The 20,724-nt window shown below is 35.2% G+C and overlaps 2 protein-coding genes and 1 long non-coding RNA gene across 3 annotated transcripts in view; 1 reads left to right on the top strand and 2 right to left on the bottom strand.

Moving 5' to 3' along the window:
- The window catches only part of LOC130443047 (potassium channel subfamily K member 17-like), a 415,525-nt gene that overhangs the window by 241,907 nt on the left and 152,894 nt on the right, over positions 1-20,724 (bottom strand). The window lies entirely within an intron of this gene.
- LOC130443044 (protein starmaker-like) lies at positions 7,323-13,441 on the bottom strand. The gene is made up of 3 exons (XM_056777489.1): positions 13,198-13,441; positions 12,607-12,655; positions 7,323-12,016 (listed from the first exon to the last, which is right to left on the bottom strand). Exons 1-3 carry the CDS (start codon positions 13,284-13,286, stop codon positions 9,554-9,556), a joined length of 2,601 nt encoding a protein of 866 aa, XP_056633467.1. The 5' UTR covers positions 13,287-13,441; the 3' UTR covers positions 7,323-9,553.
- Positions 13,456-20,451, top strand: LOC130443049 (uncharacterized). The gene is made up of 2 exons (XR_008909816.1): positions 13,456-13,502; positions 17,617-20,451. It is a non-coding gene; the product is annotated as an uncharacterized LOC130443049 (long non-coding RNA).

A 20,724-nucleotide genomic window follows, 5' to 3' on the forward strand; every position in this document is an offset into this window, starting at 1 on the left:
AATTTTAACGCAAGGAAATTAATTGTGTAAATAGTTTACTAACCTTTTAAAACATTTAATTATATATTTCCAAGCAATTGTGAGGAGAAAATTGATAGTTCCAGAGATAAGAATTGATTAATGGGACTATGTCTAGCAGAAAGACCTCTATTGTTATAAAAATAATCTCTCTTCCAGTTGATAATTATTCAACTCAATAAATTCGTTGCTACAAAAAAAATCCTTTGGCATCACAAAATATCCAACTCAAACTGATTTCAAGTGTTTCTCTGGGATACTGACTATTTTTTCGAAAGGAAAAATTCATATAAACATATCTAATACGTCTTTAAACAATGTAATAAGTAATAACTTCACGATAATGATTTGTCGTACAAATCTGAAGACAATTCTTCAGAAATATTCATATCAATTGTTTTACTCACAGTTTCCCAAATTTTTGCATGTAAATTTTCTCAAACTAGTCTTTCAATTGGGTTGTACTCGTATACCACGATATTTTATAAAGTGAAAATTTAGTCTATGATTAATATATTTTAGTATAATTATTTGATATCAAAAACAAATATTTTGCATAGTTTAAGTAAGTTTTTATCGTATCGACATTGACCTACATAAATTAAAACTTAATCTAAAGTGCAATTAATCTATATAAATGTACACTTTTCGGTTGCTTCGTTTACTTCGCTATAAGAATATGGAATATATCATTTTCTTTTCATGATGCAGCCGCTTGCTGCAGAACTCTACTTCAGCTCAACGAATAAGTGACGTGCTCTTTTCACATTTGGAGATGAAAATGCCTGATCTTATACTGCCATTCATACCCAAAATCGATCGGATCTTTTCAGTGGAGGCACATTGATCACTTACAGTACGATCTAGTCTAAAGATTTTTAACTTGTTTCGTTTCCTAAAAGAGTTTCTACGTGGCAAGACTGGCAGACGCCTACAACGCGACCTACATACACACGTGTTTCTATAACGTTGGCCTAACAGCTTAAACATATTTTAATTATGATATGTGTCTTTATTTCTATTCTAATTTCATCTAAAATTATACATTCGCTGATTTTGGATAAATTAACCAGTTCACAACAAACTTAAAGATCTATTTAGATTTTCTGAATACGATCAAGAGCAGTTTCAAGAATGTAAAGTTTGAGGAATAAAGCTATTTAAGAAATTATCTTTAGCGCACTATGAACAAATCATCAAGTTTCAAAGGGTTCGTTCTCAAATTTGGATAAGAAAACAGGAACATCACAAACCCCTCCACAAGTACTAAAGAAAGAAACAATTATATATGCGAATTTGCTACTATCATAAAATTAGTATAAGAAGAGATTTTTGTGGTGAGAAACCACTCAGTAATATAGGAATGTCTAAAACAGAAATATTCTCATAGAGTCCAAGTTTCAAATTTAAATTATATGCATCAATTTGAACGAATGAGCCAGCTTATAGAAAATACTCTTATATTGTTGGAACAGCTTTAACGCGATATAGTATTTGAACACTGAATCTACATAAAAATATAAACATTAATGTGGTATTTTCGGAATCATTGGAGATATTTACACTCAACACACTGTTTATGCTATCACTACACCATAATTTACAATTACACTATCAGACGAGCGTTCCAATAACTATCTTCAGAGACTTAAGATTAATTTCATTCCTGTAGCAGTGGTAGCTGCATTATCAGAACTATCTGATGACAAAACAGAGGTCGATAATCTAGCTCTATTATAATCTATAATATTTATCAGTATAAAAAAATGTTTAGGTCATGTCATCCAATGGGTTTGACATATTACTAGTTAATTGTTTTGGTTCTGATAAGAACGTAAGAGGGCTTTCGTCCAATCAATACAATAATGTCACAGTCATACTTTTATTATATATACATAATCACTGTCTTTCACTCACTAAATTTATTCTAATCCAAGGCTTGATTTTCTATTTTGTTCCATTCACTATTACTATCTATTACTTCTCGTTTATATATCAAAGACGATTTTCCCAGAAATTCTAGAAAACAGAAAAAAAAATAAAGATCTTCCGAGAAATTAGTTGGTATGTGGTATTAGAATGTTCACATTCTTTGAATTTTTATGAAACACATTAAGAATTCCAAGGAGATAGTGCTCCTTCACACTATTGCGCTGCAGTAAGAGAGTATTTTAATGAGTACTAACGGGGTAGCTAGATTCGACGATGAGGTTGAGTGAGCTTGAAGATAAACTTACAGTTCCAATAAATTGGTAGAAAACAAAATTTTTACATGTAGTCTTGTGTTAGTTGTGTTACATAGAAATAATGTGACAGTTATTGAAGATCGACCCTATTCACCTATTTGGACCATGTGTTATTTCTGGTTATTCTTTTATACAAGGAAATATTTACGAGAAAGATGTTTCTCGATAGAGAATGAGAAAGATGGAGAAGTTCATCAGTTTTTTTGAGAACATTCCGAAGGATAACTGGCCTCAAGCTTCGAAAGTATATTGAGATAGGTGATGTTTCCATGGAAATTAATGAAATAATTTTTTTTTTGGTCAAAAGGTTCGTAAAGCTGTTGCATGCTATCTCGCCAGTTAAGTTCTTCTCAAAATATTTTTAATATTCCTTTCTTCCGTTTATTGTAGTTCAGTCTTAATTATAACGTTCAAGTGTTTGGTGATTTCGACCTTCCACTATATTCAAAAATTTCTTTTTTTTATTTATTTCTTTAATTTTTAAACAAAAATAACAGAACATATTTCTGTATGGTTATATTTCACATAATGTGAACTAAGTTTTTGTTCCTATTAGAGAATAAGGTTTTTTTTTAATTAGATCAACTCTACCTACTCGTATATTCGTCAGTAATTTTCATCCTCATTTCATTCTTTTTTTCGCAGTTGTGTAGTTCCTATGCTAGAAATAAAAGTAGCCAACCGGTGCTCCACTACATCAAAACTATCCTTAACAATTTGTAGCTCAGCTTAGAGCTGCAACCATCCAGGCTTTCCATAGATAAGCCTCAGTTCTTATTTTCAATATAGATGAATTATTCTGATTTATTAGTTATCTTTTCTAGAATACGCAGTTAATGTGAATTTTGTTACTTTTCAATAAATCTTCCATTTGCTGGAACCTTTTTGATTGTTCACATCCAACAATAATTATTAATTTGAAGAATAGTGTCATCAGATAATTAATGGATACAGTTTTTATGAATTTGACTCATGTACAAAGTACAGTTTTCTTTTTTACTATATTCCTCATTTTTATTAGAGTAGGTGGCAACAATTTTGATTCCAGCTAAATCGGGAATGTTTCTATTACAACATCAACAATTCGAGAAACTTGAAATCGGCTTATTTCCAAATTAATAGCAGCTACCGATTTTCTTGGGGATCTCTACTTTGTCCCTCTGTCCGTCACCTACTCAATAGAAAATGGTACAAAGATTAGCTAGTTTTGATTGATTCTCGAGCTTGTGTGTTTATTCTAGTAAGATTGTCCAATTGTCCAATCCCTGATATTACAAAAGAGGATAAACCACAGACACGAGTTGCCTTCTGAAACCAAAGGACCCCAGAGAAAGATTTTCTAGGATGATGCAAAAGGTAGAGTGTGTACAGTCTCACTAACACACTCTGTGCTATCACAATAGCTTTTGTCCTGAACGATCAGAACTCAGGAGGCGAGGGAGAGCGGAAACTGACTGGAGCATGCCTCGAAGTTCACGCGAGGCAGGTATTTTAATATCATAACTATCGAGAAGAGTAGAGGATATGTAACCACTTGAAAAACTTTTAGGCTGAATCGATTCTTCACCTTTTCGTGACGCCGGTTGTTCTCAATAGGAAGATAAGAAGGAAGAGAGAGAAGAGATCAATATAAACAAGATAAGGATAACTTGAGTTAGTTTGGGTTAGATTGGGTTGAGTTGTGTTGAGTTGAGTTTTTGTAGTATCAACCTAGATTCTCCTTCAGTACGAATGTAAAAACAATCAATGCTATCACTCATTTTAAAATAAATACAATCAGTAACAATTATGTTTACATAAATTGGTTTCCATTTTAGCGAGTTATATTAATAACATATTACTACACCGTCGTGCTCGAGAAATCTTAAGTGTTTCGTAGACCTCTTATACAAATTCACCATTGTTTGTTATAATATAATTTTTATAATTTAATATATGATGAAAATATATGGAATTGTGGCAAAAATGGGGCGGAATTGGATAGGAATTTAAGAAGAGTAGTACAAAGACACTGGCAATATAGTGAATCTGGACAGAAGTTTCCACACTAGATTTGGAAAAGAGAAACGTGGTAACTACAAATTTGTTCATTTATCTACCAAAAAGAAAATATTTATATCCCGAAAATTCTTGTATTTCATAATATAAGCATTGATATTTTTTTTTCTTGGAGCCTTACTAAATTAACTCATTAATTATTATATCATATGTAAATGAGAATGTTTAGTTTTTGATGTACTTTATACAGCGCTATGGAGAATATGTTTAAGTACGTGGAGTGTATTTGAAAATATATTACCCTCAATATCTTGGATTTTTTGAATTAGGATTGTACGATTTTTTGTCCTCAATTATCAATTAGCTTAGTAAATTCCTCAAAGCGCTATCCATCTAGGATGCAACCGATTGACACACCTTAGAAAGGATTGACGTCAACGCCGAAAACCCCCAGGGATACATCTTGTCAACTGCTAGCTTTCTCTTGTACTTGAACTATCAATTCGACAAAATCTCAAGCTTGATCTACAGCTTGGCCCAAAGTGTGGTGTTACCGGTCAAATCAACCTCCTCAATAAACTAATAGGCAGAAAGATACCATCACCATCAATGCTGATCTCAAAATATTCTCAGGTGGAATGGAAGCTATCGGATTCAGTTTAATGTAACAAAGAAGGATGGCATTGCAGCGCATGATTGTCCATGACACAAAGACAAGTGAATAGAGAATAAGCAATAATTGACAATCAATTTCTCAATAACTGCACTGAATAAAATTTCTGAGAATCAGATTTGAAAATATCGCGTTTCTCACTTCCTTGAGTGAATTCCAATTGGAAAGTCTCATGCAATGTTTATTTTTGGTTAATTGTGACATTGTATATGAATAATATATGAGCTGATTTTTTTTATATATACCATTTCTATTTTTTTATTTCATGATATTCTTTGAATTACTCAGAATCATAATGGGTGGCAGACCTGTCCATTTCCAGTAAATTCTATAATATGTTTAAGGTACCACGAAGTTGATTTTTGGAATGGGTACATATTATTAATGAATATTTCCCTCTCATGATCTTATTTAGGATATGAAGGAAATGAACATGTATAATGCCTTATTATTTATTTGACAGTATTAAATAATTATTAAATGATAAAAGAATTCTAGTGGAATCTATGATAATGTACTAATCTATGGTGACGGTCATCGTCATCGTCATCATCATCATCGTCTCTACCGTGGCGATCTACGGTCAGTTAGGTTACGGTCATCGCCTCTATCGTGGCGATGGTCATCATCATCGTCTCTACCGTGACGGTCATCGTCGTCATCATCTCTACGGTCAGTTAGTGTACGGGGAGGGTCTTCGTCATAATCATTATCATAATCATCTCTACGGTGGCGATAAAAATGAAATTATTCTCTACACATGTCTATCGATATTTGATAATTTATAATGCTAATATATTTCAATAGATCACATTCATAATAATACTCTCTAGATACTGAGATGTTTGTCCTATCCATCCATCCATGGTTTGTAAGACACCGAACTAGTACACTACATAATGTTTCAACTATTTTCCTGGTAAATCCACTTCACTTCTTCTATGACTTTCGTCATTTCCTTTTCGTTACATAGTTCTCGCTATATGTCGAATTGAATTCAACTGTTGTTTTTTCGGTTTATCAATCGTCGATATTTGCCCTGTGTTTTTTTGAGAATTCGTTTCTGATTTTGTAATTTTTCATGTTAATTCAATAATATCACTCATCTATTTTATTATTATCAACTCGGCTTATCACACACATTCACATTGAAGTAGAGTATTTGCACCCTATCTCAAATAGTACAATGCGAATAAGCTTGTTTACAAGCATTATGGATGTTATACCGGGCTCATGATAAATATGTTCGTAATTGTGGTAGAAGTAAGTGGCAGTTTCAGTTTCTTCTCCTGTTTCTAAACATAAACGTTAACTGACTAAAATAATACTGAGGTGAGGCTGAGAAAAAAACGTCAAGAGAATTGGGCAATGATTTTCGTTGCAAAACTAATTCTTGTGATAGTTGTTGTGAAAACACTGATAACCACAGCAAATTTCAATTAAATTTTATATGACTGATTAAATAAAAACTAAGCTATCTCATTGGATACAATCCAGATTAGAAAAAAAGCGTCAATGTGATAAAGATCCGCTTACTCATCACGTTAAAAGAGCTAATCTTCTATTTCGTAACTACATGAAATATTTTTAATCTGAATTGATTTGACATGATAAACTCAAAACTTTTTGTCATTTGAAATGAATGTAATTTAGAGTGTATCCTTCCACACAACGTTTAGAAATTTGTTTCAACTCTATTGGACGTTCCACTACTATTGAGGAGAACAGGGATCTAATTGTATTTGTTATGAAAAAAAATTAGATTTCTGTTCTTTCAATGGTAAATTTCATCCTTAGAAAAGTAAATTTACGAAATATCCTTTGTTTTTATTCCTTTGAAATATTGCATTGATATGAATTGGTTTTTAGCAATATCATAAATCATGGAAAATAACAAAACATAATGTTTCAGGGGATTCGTTCTCAAATTTGGTTGAAAAAAATTAGGAACATCATAAACCCCTAGCAATGTCTGCAACGGATATTCTCATAAAGTCCAAGCTTCAAATTCAAATTATAAGCATCAATTTGAACGAACGAGCTAGCTTATAGAAAATATATTGTTGGAACAGTTTCTAGCGTTACATTAACGGTCTTCAGAGACTAAGATGAATTTCATTGCTAGACCTGTGGTACCTGCAAAGTCAGAACTATCTGATGACAAAACGGTTGTCGATAATCTAGGTCTATTATAATCTATAATATTTATCAGTATAAAAAAAATGTTTAGGTCATATGTCATCCAATGGGTTTGACATATTACTAGTTAATAGTTTTGGTTCTGATAAGAGCTTGAGAGGGCTTTCCTTCAATCAATGCAATAATGTCCCACATTCCTTATTTATCTATACTGTTTTCATTGGTGAGGTGAATTTATAAGCACTGTGTTTCACACACTTCATTTATTTAAACACTGACACTATACTTAACTAACTTATAAGATAATTAATTATTCAGTAAAACATAACTAACTTTTATATTCTATTCAAATTTATAATTTATCCAAACCCACCGCTTGGTTTTCTATTTTGTTCCATTCACTATTGGTATGTATTACTCCTCGTTTATATATCCAAAACTATTTTCTCAAGAATTCTAGAAAATAAAAAAAAAACATATTAATAAAGACATTCCGATAAATTAGTTAGTATGTGGTATTGTGATGTTGACATTCTTCAAATGTATAATGAAACAAATATTGAGCATTCCATGGTGAGTGATTGGGCATATAGGAATAGAAACTTTTAGAATAAAATTATAATGAGATAGTGCCCCTTCACACTAGTGTGGTGCAGTAAGAGAGTATTTAAATAAGGATTAATGTGGTAGATAAGATTGAGTGAGCTTGGAGATAAACTTACAGTTACAATGAATTGGTATAAAACAAAATTCTTACGTGTAGTCTTGTGTCTGTATTTATCCACTGTTCATAGTTGCATCATGATAATGCATCTTGGCACATTGCGGCACAGAGGGTGATTTTGTTACATAGAAATAATGTGACAGTTATTGAAGATTGACCCTATTCACCTTTTGGACTATGTGTGATTTCTGGTTATTCTTTTATACAAGGAAATATTTACGAGAGAGACGTTTCTCAATAGAGGATGAGGAAGATGGAGAAGTTGATCAATTCCTTTTTTAGAATATTCCGAAAGATAACTGGCCTCAAGCCTGGAAAGTACATTGAGATAGGTGATGTTTCCATGGAAATCAGTGAAATAATTTTTTTTATTCAAAAGGTCAAAAAATTTGATAGAAACACCGTCTCTATTCTAAAAGGTCCTTTATCTACACTACAACAGCTAATTAAAGTGAAAATCAAATTGAATTTTAGTAAATTTCTGTTGATACTACTTCTTATATTTGCAAGTGAGATCCATTATCTTTTTAACTTTGCTTCATATATCACAAAATTCTTCAGTAATACGTCGTATTTTGTATTTATTTTAGGAAACAAATCAAATCAAATAGAACTTCTGTATAGTTATATTTCACATAATGTGAATTGAGTTTTTGTTTATATTAGAAAATAAACTCCTTTTTAATTATATCTACTCTACCTACTCGTATACTCCTCAGTAATTTTCATCCTCATTTTATTCTTTTTTTCGCAGTTGTGCTGTAGCTAAGCTAAAATGGAAAGTAGCCAACCGGTGCTCCACTACATCAAAACCATCCTCAACCATTTGGAGCTCAGCTTAGAGCTTCAACCATCAAGGCTTTCCATAGATAAGTCCCAGTTCTTATCTTCAATACAGATGAATTATCATGATTTATAAGTTATCTTTTCTTGAAAACGCAGTTGATGAGAATTTTGGTACTTCTTAATAAATCTTACATTTGCTGGAACCTTTTTTATTGTTCACATCCAGCATTAAATATTAATATGGACAATAATATTTGTAGATAATTAATGGATTCAGTTTTTATGAATTCAATTCATGTACAGAGTGGAGTTTTTTTTTATATATCTCAAATTTATTGAAGTAGGTCGCAACAATTTTGAATCCAACTAAAACGGGAACATTTCTATGACAACATCAACAATTCCGAGAAACTTCGCTCATAATCGAATAAATACAAGCAACCGATTTTCTTGGGGATCTCTTATTTGAACCTTCTTAAGTCACCTACTCAAAAGAAAAATTTCAGCTTATGGATACTCTGTCTAACTGAAATAAGAAGGTACAAAGATTAGCTAGTTTTGATTGATTCCCGAGCGTGTGTGTTTATTCTAGTAAGATTGTCCAATAGTCCAATCCCTGATATTACAAAAGAGGGTTAACCACAGAAAAGAGTTTATTTCCGAAATCAAAAGACTCCGGAGAAAGATTTTCTGGCGTCGAGGATGCAAAAAGTGGACAGTCTCGCAAACACACTATGTGCTATAACAATAGCTTGTGCTATGAACGATCAGAACTCAGGGGTAAACGGAGGCGACGTAACCTTTTCGTGGCGCCGTATATTTTCACTAGGAAGAAATCAATACAAACCAGGTAAGGATAGCTTGAGTTAGTTTGGGTTAGATTGGGTTGAGAAGAGAAGAAAATGAACATGTAAAATGCTTCATTATTTATTTTACAGTATTAAATTATTATTGATTGATAACATAATTCTAGTAGATTCTATGATAATGTACTAAAGGAGGACGCTCATCGTCATCGTCTCTACGGTGACGGTCATCGTCATCATCATCATCGTCTCTACGGTGACGGTCATCATCGTCGTCATCATCTCTACGGTCAGTTAATACACGGTGGCGGTCATCGTCATCATCATCATCGTCTCTACGGTGACGGTCATCATCATCATCGTCTCCACGGTGGCGATCATCGTCATCATCATCTCTACGGTCATTTAGTCCACGGTGACGGTCATCATCATCATCATCATCGTCTCTACGGTGACGGTCATCGTCATCATCATCATCGTCTCTACGGTGACGGTCATCGTCATCATCATCATCGTCTCTACGGTGACGGTCATCGTCGTCATCATCTCTACGGTCAGTTAGGTTACGATCATCTCCTCTATCGTGGCGACGGTCATCATCATCGTCTCTACCGTGACGGTCATCGTCGTCATCATCTCTACGGTCAGTAAGTACACGGTGGCGGTCATCATCATCATCATCATCTCTACGGTGACGGTCATCGTCATCATCATCATCGTCTCTACGGTGGCGATCGTCATCATCATCGTCTCTACCATGGCGGTCATCATCGTCGTCATCATCTCTACGGTCAGTTAGTCCACGGTGACGGTCATCGTCATCATCATCGTCCCAACGGTCTCGGTCATCTTCTTCATCATCATCGTCTCTACGGTGACGATCATCGTCATTATCATCATCGTCTCTACGGTGACGGTCATCATCATCGTCATCATCTCTACGGTCAGTTAGTCCACGGCGACGCTCATCGTTATCAGCACCGTCCCAATGGTATTGGTCATCGTCACCATCATCATCATCATCTCTACGGTGACGGTCATCGTCATCATCATCGTCCCAACGGTGTCGGTCATCGTCTTCATCATCATCGTCTCTACGGTGACGGTCATCGTCATCATCATCATCTCTACGGTCAGTTAGTACACGGTGGCGGTCATCGTCATCATCATCATCGTCTCTACGGTGACGGTCATCGTCATCCTCATCGTCGTCTCTACGGTGACGGTCATCGTCCTCATCATCATCATCTCTACGGTGACGGTCATCGTCATCATCGTCATCATCTCTACGGTCGGTTAGTCCACGGTGACGGTCATCGTCATCATCATCGTCTCTACGGTGACGGTCATCGTCATCATCATCTCTACGGTCAGTTAGGTTACGATCATCTCCTCTATCGTGGCGACGGTCATCATCATCGTCTCTACCGTGACGGTCATCGTCGTCATCATCTCTACGGTCAGTTAGTGCACGGTGACGGTCATCGTCTTCATCATCGTCCCAACGGTGTCGGTCATCGTCTTCATCATCATCGTCTCTACGGTGACGGTCATCGTCATCATCATCATCTCTACGGTCAGTTAGTACACGGTGGCGGTCATCGTCATCATCATCATCGTCTCTACGGTGACGGTCATCGTCATCATCATCATCGTCCCTACGGTGACGGTCATCATCATCATCATCGTCTCCACGGTGGCGATCATCGTCATCATCATCTCTACGGTCATTTAGTCCACGGTGACGGTCATCATCATCATCATCATCATCATCATCGTCTCTACGGTGACGGTCATCGTCATCATCATCATCGTCTCTACGGTGACGGTCATCGTCATCATCATCATCGTCTCTACGGTGACGGTCATCGTCGTCATCATCTCTACGGTCAGTTAGGTTACGATCATCTCCTCTATCGTGGCGACGGTCATCATCATCGTCTCTACCGTGACGGTCATCGTCGTCATCATCTCTACGGTCAGTTAGTACACGGTGGCGGTCATCATCATCATCATCATCTCTACGGTGACGGTCATCGTCATCATCATCATCGTCTCTACGGTGGCGATCGTCATCATCATCGTCTCTACCATGGCGGTCATCATCGTCGTCATCATCTCTACGGTCAGTTAGTCCACGGTGACGGTCATCGTCATCATCATCGTCCCAACGGTCTCGGTCATCGTCTTCATCATCATCGTCTCTACGGTGACGATCATCGTCATTATCATCATCGTCTCTACGGTGACGGTCATCATCATCGTCATCATCTCTACGGTCAGTTAGTCCACGGCGACGCTCATTGTTATCAGGACCATCCCAATGGTATTGGTCATCGTCACCATCATCATCGTCTCTACGGTGTCTATCGTCATCATCATCATCATCATCTCTACGGTCAGTTAGTACCCGGTGGCGGTCATCGTCATCATCATCATCGTGTCTACGGTGACGGTCATCGTCATCATCATCTCTACCGTGGCGATCGTCATCATCATCCTCTCTACCGTGACGGTCGTCGTCGTCGTCATCTCTACGGTCACTTAATCTGTGGTGACGATCGTCATCATCATCATCGTCCCTACCATGGCGATCGTCATCGTCATCCCAATGATCTCTGTTCAACTATATGGTAGATAAAAATGAAATTATTCTCGACTCATGTCTATCGATATTTGATAATTTATAATGCTAATATATTTCAATATATCACATTTATAATAATACTCTCTAGATACTAAGATGTTTGTCCTATGTAGACAGTGTCACAAATAGTACAAGTCACTTGATATATAATTTTTCTTTCCTTGTTTTTCGATGTTTTAGAATTTAGTTCAGTGAATATTTGGATAGTGTATTATATCCTTCATGATTCATATTAATATCATAATTATCGGAATAATGCAATAAATCTTGGGGTATTTCTGTTCTGTTCTGATGTTTTGTTACTGTTTTGTTTCCTGATTGATCATAGTATCTGTTTATCTATAAATGAGCAGATTGTCAGCGTCAATTATATTTTGATGAAGACTGGAAATAGTTGAAATGTCAAAACTTTCATCTAACTTCCAAAAACTATTAAAAAAAACTAATTTTATAACAGAAAACACCTAAAAACGAGACAAGAAAGGGAGAAAGAGAGATTTATCTGTTTTTCTAATCATTCTAATTAAATATATATTTATAATTTAATGGATAAAAGACAAAAAACTTACATTCACGCTAAATGTCTTCCCTTGTTCATCGCTCACAACTGATTTTTCGCTGAAAAGTTAATATAAGTATATAAGAAAAATCATCAAAACCATATCTTTAGATTAGTTCTCTCCTGATATAAGTGTGAGAAATGTTTTCCAGGAGTTTTTTATAAATTTTTCACAAAATACTCAAGTTTTCATTATTTCAAACGTTATGTGAATACGATTCCAAGTAAATCATCATATTTGTCCACGAATTTCGCAATTATAATAAAACTATCGCAAGTTTGCAATGGTACCTGTGATAGAAATAGAGTTAAGAAATAATTGGAGGCGAAGACTAGATTAAATAACCCCCAACAATTAAAGAAAAGTCGTCGGAAGAAGTGATAGAAAAAATCAATTACATCTACCAACAAAAAATTAAAAGAGCGATATCCCTATCAGTTTTTAGAAATTTGAGGAGCGTTAAATTTTTTCTATTCCCATATTCCTCATTACAAAATTTCCATCTATTATACAAATATATATATATATATATATATATATATATATATATATATATATATATATATATATATATATATATATATCAGAATGATTACTTACTCGTTTCTGATTGATCTACTGTAGGCACTGTTATACAGTGCACATACAAGTAGAGCTGCAAATGCTAGTTTGATGTACATGCTTGCCATACTACGATTTGTTTCCAGAATCGGCTGTTATTTATACTAGTCACAATGATCCTTATCTCACACTTAGTTGATGGACTCGACAATACGATAATCAATTAATATATTCAAAAATGTTATCTAGTTAGTATAAGCACCTCAAAATAATTAAGTTTTTAAAATCATTCAATAGATTTGGAGTAGTGCTTGGAACAAATTATCATATTTGGTATAATACACGTGAGTCTGTTGAAATTAATTTAGAATGATTGAGTACAGAAGAAATTATTGATATTAATGAAAGAATAAATCATGGAAGGTAGACAAATGCCATCAAGTAATGAAAATTGAGATGTGCTAATCGGTTCTTGTGTGAACTAAATTTATTTTGCCTCTTTTAAAACGTATTTCCCCGATTTGAGCCTATTAGAATGGAATTCGAACTTATTACTAATCAACCTTGAAAGTATGAACTCAATTAATATAATTTTGGCATAGGAAAATAGAAAGGTGATCATTTAGTTACTATTCACCATCCATGGTTTGTACGACACCGAACTAGTACTACATAATGTTTCAACTATTTTCCTGGTAAATCCACTTCACTTCTTCTATGACTTTCGTCATTTCCTTTTCGTTACATAGTTCTCGCTATATGTCGAAATGAATTCAACTGTTGTTTTTTCGGTTTATCAATCGTCTATATTTGCCCTGTGTTTTTTTGAGAATTCGTTTCTGATTTTGTAATTTTTCATGTTAATTCAATAATATCACTCATCTATTCTGTTATTATCAACTCAACGGCTTATCACACACATTCACATTGAAGTAGAGTATTTGCACCCTATCTCAAATAGTACAATGCGAATAAGCTTGTTTACAAGCGTTATGCATGTTATACCGGGCTCATGATAAATATGTTCGTAATTGTGGTAGTAGTAGTTGCAGTTTCAGTTTCTTCTCCTGTTTCTAAACATAAACGTTAACTGACTAAAATAATACTGAGGTGAGGCTGAGAACAAAACGTCAAGAGATTTAGGCAATGATTTTCTTTGCAAAAATAATTCTTGTGATAGTTGTTGTGGAAACACTGATAACTACAGCAAATTTCAATTAAATTTTATATGCATGATTAAATAAAAACTAAGCTATCTCATTGGATACAATCCAGATTAGAAAAAAAGCGTCAATGAGATAAAGATCTGCTTTCCCATCACGTTAAAAGAGCTAATCTTCTATTTCGTATCTACATAAAATATTTTTAATCTGAATTGATTTGACATGATAAACTCAAAACTTTTTGTCATTTGAAATGGATGTAATTTTGATTGTATCCTTCCACACAATGTTTAGAAATTTGTTTCAACTCTATTGGACATTCCACTACTATTGAGGATAAAAGGGATCTAATTGTATTTGTTATGAAAAAAATTAGATTTCTGTTCTTTCAATGGTAAATTTCGTTCTTAGAAAAGTAAATTTACTTTGTTTTTATTCCTTTGAAACATTGCATTGATATGAATTGGTTTTGAGCAATGTCATAAATCATGGAAAATAACATCTTTATTATTGGCACATTTTTGAAATAAAAACTTCTGAAAACGGTTTAATAACTTCCAAAAACTGGAAACACATATACCTTAAGAAAATGTCTTGTGGTTCACTACACTGCGGATATACTGAACAATTTGTATACAATAAAACGACTAGACCTTTAAACATTATAACTGATAAGAGACAGTAACAAAATACAGGATTAAGGGCGTTAAAGCGTTGTAAAAAAAACTTCCATATAAGCACGATTAACCAAAGTTGCCCTTGCCAAACTACATCGATCAAGTGACCTGATTGAATGTTGTGGATGTCTAGTACGAAATTTCAGTCATACAGCTCTGGCAATTTTAATCTCCAACTAACAAAAAGGTTTCCAAATATTATTGTTCTTGGCTATTTAGTTGGTAATATATGTTTGTTATACCATAAAATGTGTACGCACATCGAAACACGTAATTAATTATGTTTACTCTTCAAACGTAAAAATTCTATTTACTTCATAATTAGGTGTTAATTTAACTGCGTCTCCTCGTGTTTGTTGCTTTAAATCATAAGACCTTAGTGGTGTATAAGCAAGACTCCTTTAGCTACTCTGCATACTAAGGTACTGGTAGGGATGGAACGGCTCAATTGTATCTGTGTCTTTATTTCTTTTCTAATTATATCTAAAATTATACATTCGTTGATTCTGGATTTATTAACCAGTTCACAACAAATTAAAAGATCTATTTGGATTTTCTGAATACGATTAAGAGCAGTTTCAAGAATGTAAATTTTGAGGAATTTATGATTAATAAAGCTATTAAAGAAATTACCTTTAGTGCACTATGAACAAAACATCAAGTTTCAAGGGATTCGTTCTCAAATTTGGATAAAAAAAATTAGGAACATCATAAACCCCTACACAGGTACTAAAGAAAGAATGAATTTTACATGCAAATTTGCTGCTATCATAAAATTAGTATGAGAAGAGACTTTTGTGGAGAGAAATTTTGACATAAAATCTAAAGACACCACTCAGTAATATAGCAATGTCTGCAACAGATATTCTCATGAAGTCCAAGCTTCAAATTCAAATTATATGCATCAATTTGAACGAACGAGCTAGCTTATAGAAAATATATTGTTGGAACAGTTTCTAGGGCGACATGGTATTTGAACACTGCATCTACCTAAAAATATTAACATTAATTGGAGATTTTTATACTCAACACACTGTTTATGCTATCACTACACCATATCTTACAATTAAACTAACAGACCACCGTTTCATTAACGGTCTTCAGAGACTAAGATGAATTTCATTGCTAGACCTGTGGTACCTGCAAAGTCAGAACTATCTGATGACAAAACGGTTGTCGATAATCTAGGTCTATTATAATCTATAATATTTATCAGTATAAAAAAAATGTTTAGGTCATATGTCATCCAATGGGTTTGACATATTACTATTAATAGTTTTGGTTCTGATAAGAGCTTGAGAGGGCTTTCCTTCAATCAATGCAATAATGTCCCACATTCCTTATTTATCTATACTGTTTTCATTGGTGAGGTGAATTTATAAGCACTGTGTTTCACACACTTCATTTATTTAAACACTGACACTATACTTAACTAACTTATAAGATAATTAATTATTCAGTAAAACATAACTAACTTTTATATTCTATGCAAATTTATAATTTATCCAAACCCACCGCTTGGTTTTCTATTTTGTTCCATTCACTATTGGTATGTATTACTCCTCGTTTATATATCCAAAACTATTTTCTCAAGAATTCTAGAAAATAAAAAAAAAACATATTAATAAAGACATTCCGAGAAATTAGTTAGTATGTGGTATTGTGATGTTGACATTCTTCAAATGTATAATGAAACACATATTGAGCATTCCATGGTGAGTGATTGGGCATATAGGAATAGAAACTTTTAGAATAAAATTATAATGAGAGAGTGCCCCTTCACACTATTGTAGTGCAGTAAGAGAGTATTTAAATAAGGATTAACGTGTTAGATAAGGTTGAGTGAGCTTGGAGATAAACTTACAGTTACAATGAATTGGTATAAAACAAAATTCTTACGTGTAGTCTTGTGTCTGTATTTATCCACTGTTCATAGTTGCATCATGATAATGCATCTTGGCACATTGCGGCACAGAGGGTGATTTTGTTACATAGAAATAATGTGACAGTTATTGGAGATTGACCCTATTCACCTTTTGGACTATGTGTGATTTCTGGTTATTCTTTTATACAAGGAAATATCTACGAGAGAGACGTTTCTCAATAGAGGATGAGGAAGATGGAGAAGTTGATCAATTCCTTTTTTAGAATATTCCGAAAGATAACTGGCCTCAAGCCTGGAAAGTACATTGAGATAGGTGATGTTTCCATGGAAATCAGTGAAATAATTTTTTTTATTCAAAAGGTCAAAAAATTTGATAGAAACACCGTCTCTATTCTAAAACGTCCTTTATCTACACTACAACAGCTAATTAAAGTGAAAATCAAATTGAATTTTAGTAAATTTCTGTTGATACTACTTCTTATATTTGCAAGTGAGATCCATTATCTTTTTAACTTTGCTTCATATATCACAAAATTCTTCAGTAATACGTCGTATTTTGTATTTATTTTAGGAAACAAATCAAATCAAATAGAACTTGTATAGTTATATTTCACATAATGTGAATTGAGTTTTTGTTCATATTAGAAAATAAACTCCTTTTTAATTATATCTACTCTACCTACTCGTATACTCCTCAGTAATTTTCATCCTCATTTTATTCTTTTTTTCGCAGTTGTGCTGTAGCTAAGCTAAAATGGAAAGTAGCCAACCGGTGCTCCACTACATCAAAACCATCCTCAACCATTTGGAGCTCAGCTTAGAGCTTCAAACATCAAGGCTTTCCATAGATAAGTCCCAGTTCTTATCTTCAATACAGATGAATTATCATGATTTATAAGTTATCTTTTCTTGAAAACGCAGTTGATGAGAATTTTGGTACTTCTTAATAAATCTTACATTTGCTGGAACCTTTTTTATTGTTCACATCCAGCATTAAATATTAATATGGACAATAGTATTGGTAGATAATTAATGGATTCAGTTTTTATGAATTCAATTCATGTACAAAGTGGAGTTTTTTTTTATATATCTCAAATTTATTGAAGTAGGTCGCAACAATTTTGAATCCAACTAAAACGGGAACATTTCTATGACAACATCAACAATTCCGAGAAACTTCGCTCATAATCGAATAAATACAAGCAACCGATTTTCTTGGGGATCTCTTATTTGAACCTTCTTAAGTCACCTACTCAAAAGAAAAATTTCAGCTTATGGATACTCTGTCTAACTGAAATAAGAAGGTACAAAGATTAGCTAGTTTTGATTGATTCCCGAGCTTGAGTAATTATTGTCCAATTGTCCAATCCCTGATATTACAAAAGAGGGTTAACCACAGAAAAGAGTTTATTTCCGAAATCAAAAGACTCCGGAGAAAGATTTTCTGGCGTCGAGGATGCAAAAAGTGGACAGTCTCGCAAACACACTATGTGCTATAACAATAGCTTGTGCTATGAACGATCAGAACTCAGGGGTAAACGGAGGCGACGTAACCTTTTCGTGGCGCCGTATATTTTCACTAGGAAGAAATCAATACAAACCAGGTAAGGATAGCTTGAGTTAGTTTGGGTTAGATTGGGTTGAGAAGAGAAGAAAATGAACATGTAAAATGCTTCATTATTTATTTTACAGTATTAAATTATTATTGATTGATAACATAATTCTAGTAGATTCTATGATAATGTACTAAAGGAGGACGCTCATCGTCATCGTCTCTACGGTGACGGTCATCGTCTTCATCATCATCGTCTCTACGGTGACGATCATCGTCATTATCATCATCGTCTCTACGGTGACGGTCATCATCATCGTCATCATCTCTACGGTCAGTTAGTCCACGGCGACGCTCATCGTTATCAGCACCGTCCCAATGGTATTGGTCATCGTCACCATCATCATCATCATCTCTACGGTGACGGTCATCGTCATCATCATCGTCCCAACGGTGTCGGTCATCGTCTTCATCATCATCGTCTCTACGGTGACGGTCATCGTCATCATCATCATCTCTACGGTCAGTTAGTACACGGTGGCGGTCATCGTCATCATCATCATCGTCTCTACGGTGACGGTCATCGTCATCCTCATCGTCGTCTCTACGGTGACGGTCATCGTCCTCATCATCATCATCTCTACGGTGACGGTCATCGTCATCATCGTCATCATCTCTACGGTCGGTTAGTCCACGGTGACGGTCATCGTCATCATCATCGTCTCTACGGTGACGGTCATCGTCATCATCATCTCTACGGTCAGTTAGGTTACGATCATCTCCTCTATCGTGGCGACGGTCATCATCATCGTCTCTACCGTGACGGTCATCGTCGTCATCATCTCTACGGTCAGTTAGTGCACGGTGACGGTCATCGTCTTCATCATCGTCCCAACGGTGTCGGTCATCGTCTTCATCATCATCGTCTCTACGGTGACGGTCATCGTCATCATCATCATCTCTACGGTCAGTTAGTACACGGTGGCGGTCATCGTCATCATCATCATCGTCTCTACGGTGACGGTCATCGTCATCATCATCATCGTCCCTACGGTGACGGTCATCATCATCATCATCGTCTCCACGGTGGCGATCATCGTCATCATCATCTCTACGGTCATTTAGTCCACGGTGACGGTCATCATCATCATCATCATCATCATCATCGTCTCTACGGTGACGGTCATCGTCATCATCATCATCGTCTCTACGGTGACGGTCATCGTCATCATCATCATCGTCTCTACGGTGACGGTCATCGTCGTCATCATCTCTACGGTCAGTTAGGTTACGATCATCTCCTCTATCGTGGCGACGGTCATCATCATCGTCTCTACCGTGACGGTCATCGTCGTCATCATCTCTACGGTCAGTTAGTACACGGTGGCGGTCATCATCATCATCATCATCTCTACGGTGACGGTCATCGTCATCATCATCATCGTCTCTACGGTGGCGATCGTCATCATCATCGTCTCTACCATGGCGGTCATCATCGTCGTCATCATCTCTACGGTCAGTTAGTCCACGGTGAAGGTCATCGTCATCATCATCGTCCCAACGGTCTCGGTCATCGTCTTCATCATCATCGTCTCTACGGTGACGATCATCGTCATTATCATCATCGTCTCTACGGTGACGGTCATCATCATCGTCATCATCTCTACGGTCAGTTAGTCCACGGCGACGCTCATTGTTATCAGGACCATCCCAATGGTATTGGTCATCGTCACCATCATCATCGTCTCTACGGTGTCTATCGTCATCATCATCATCATCATCTCTACGGTCAGTTAGTACCCGGTGGCGGTCATCGTCATCATCATCATCGTCTCTACGGTGACGGTCATCGTCATCATCATCTCTACCGTGGCGATCGTCATCATCATCGTCTCTACCGTGACGGTCATCGTCGTCGTCATCTCTACGGTCACTTAATGTGTGGTGACGATCGTCATCACCATCATCGTCCCTACCATGGCGATCGTCATCGTCATCCCAATGATCTCTGTTCAACTATATGGTAGATAAAAATGAAATTATTCTCGACTCATGTCTATCGATATTTGATAATTTATAATGCTAATATATTTCAATATATCACATTTATAATAATACTCTCTAGATACTAAGATGTTTGTCCTATGTAGACAGTGTCACAAATAGTACAAGTCACTTGATATATAATTTTTCTTTCCTTGTTTTTCGATGTTTTAGAATTTAGTTCAGTGAATATTTGGATAGTGTATTATATCCTTCATGATTCATATTAATATCATAATTATCGGA

Source organism: Diorhabda sublineata, chromosome 4 (genome assembly GCF_026230105.1).
Source record: "Diorhabda sublineata isolate icDioSubl1.1 chromosome 4, icDioSubl1.1, whole genome shotgun sequence".
NCBI lineage: Eukaryota > Metazoa > Arthropoda > Insecta > Coleoptera > Chrysomelidae > Diorhabda > Diorhabda sublineata.

Coding starts and splice junctions, on each gene's coding strand:
- LOC130443044 (XM_056777489.1), bottom strand. CDS start 13,286: ATGGCAAGCATGTACATCAAACTAGCATTTGCAGCTCTACTTGTATGT. Junction 12,656..13,197: donor AGTAGATCAATCAGAAACGA/GTAAGTAATCAT, acceptor TTAACTTTTCAG/CGAAAAATCAGTTGTGAGCG. Junction 12,017..12,606: donor GGAAGACATTTAGCGTGAAT/GTAAGTTTTTTG, acceptor TCTACCATATAG/TTGAACAGAGATCATTGGGA.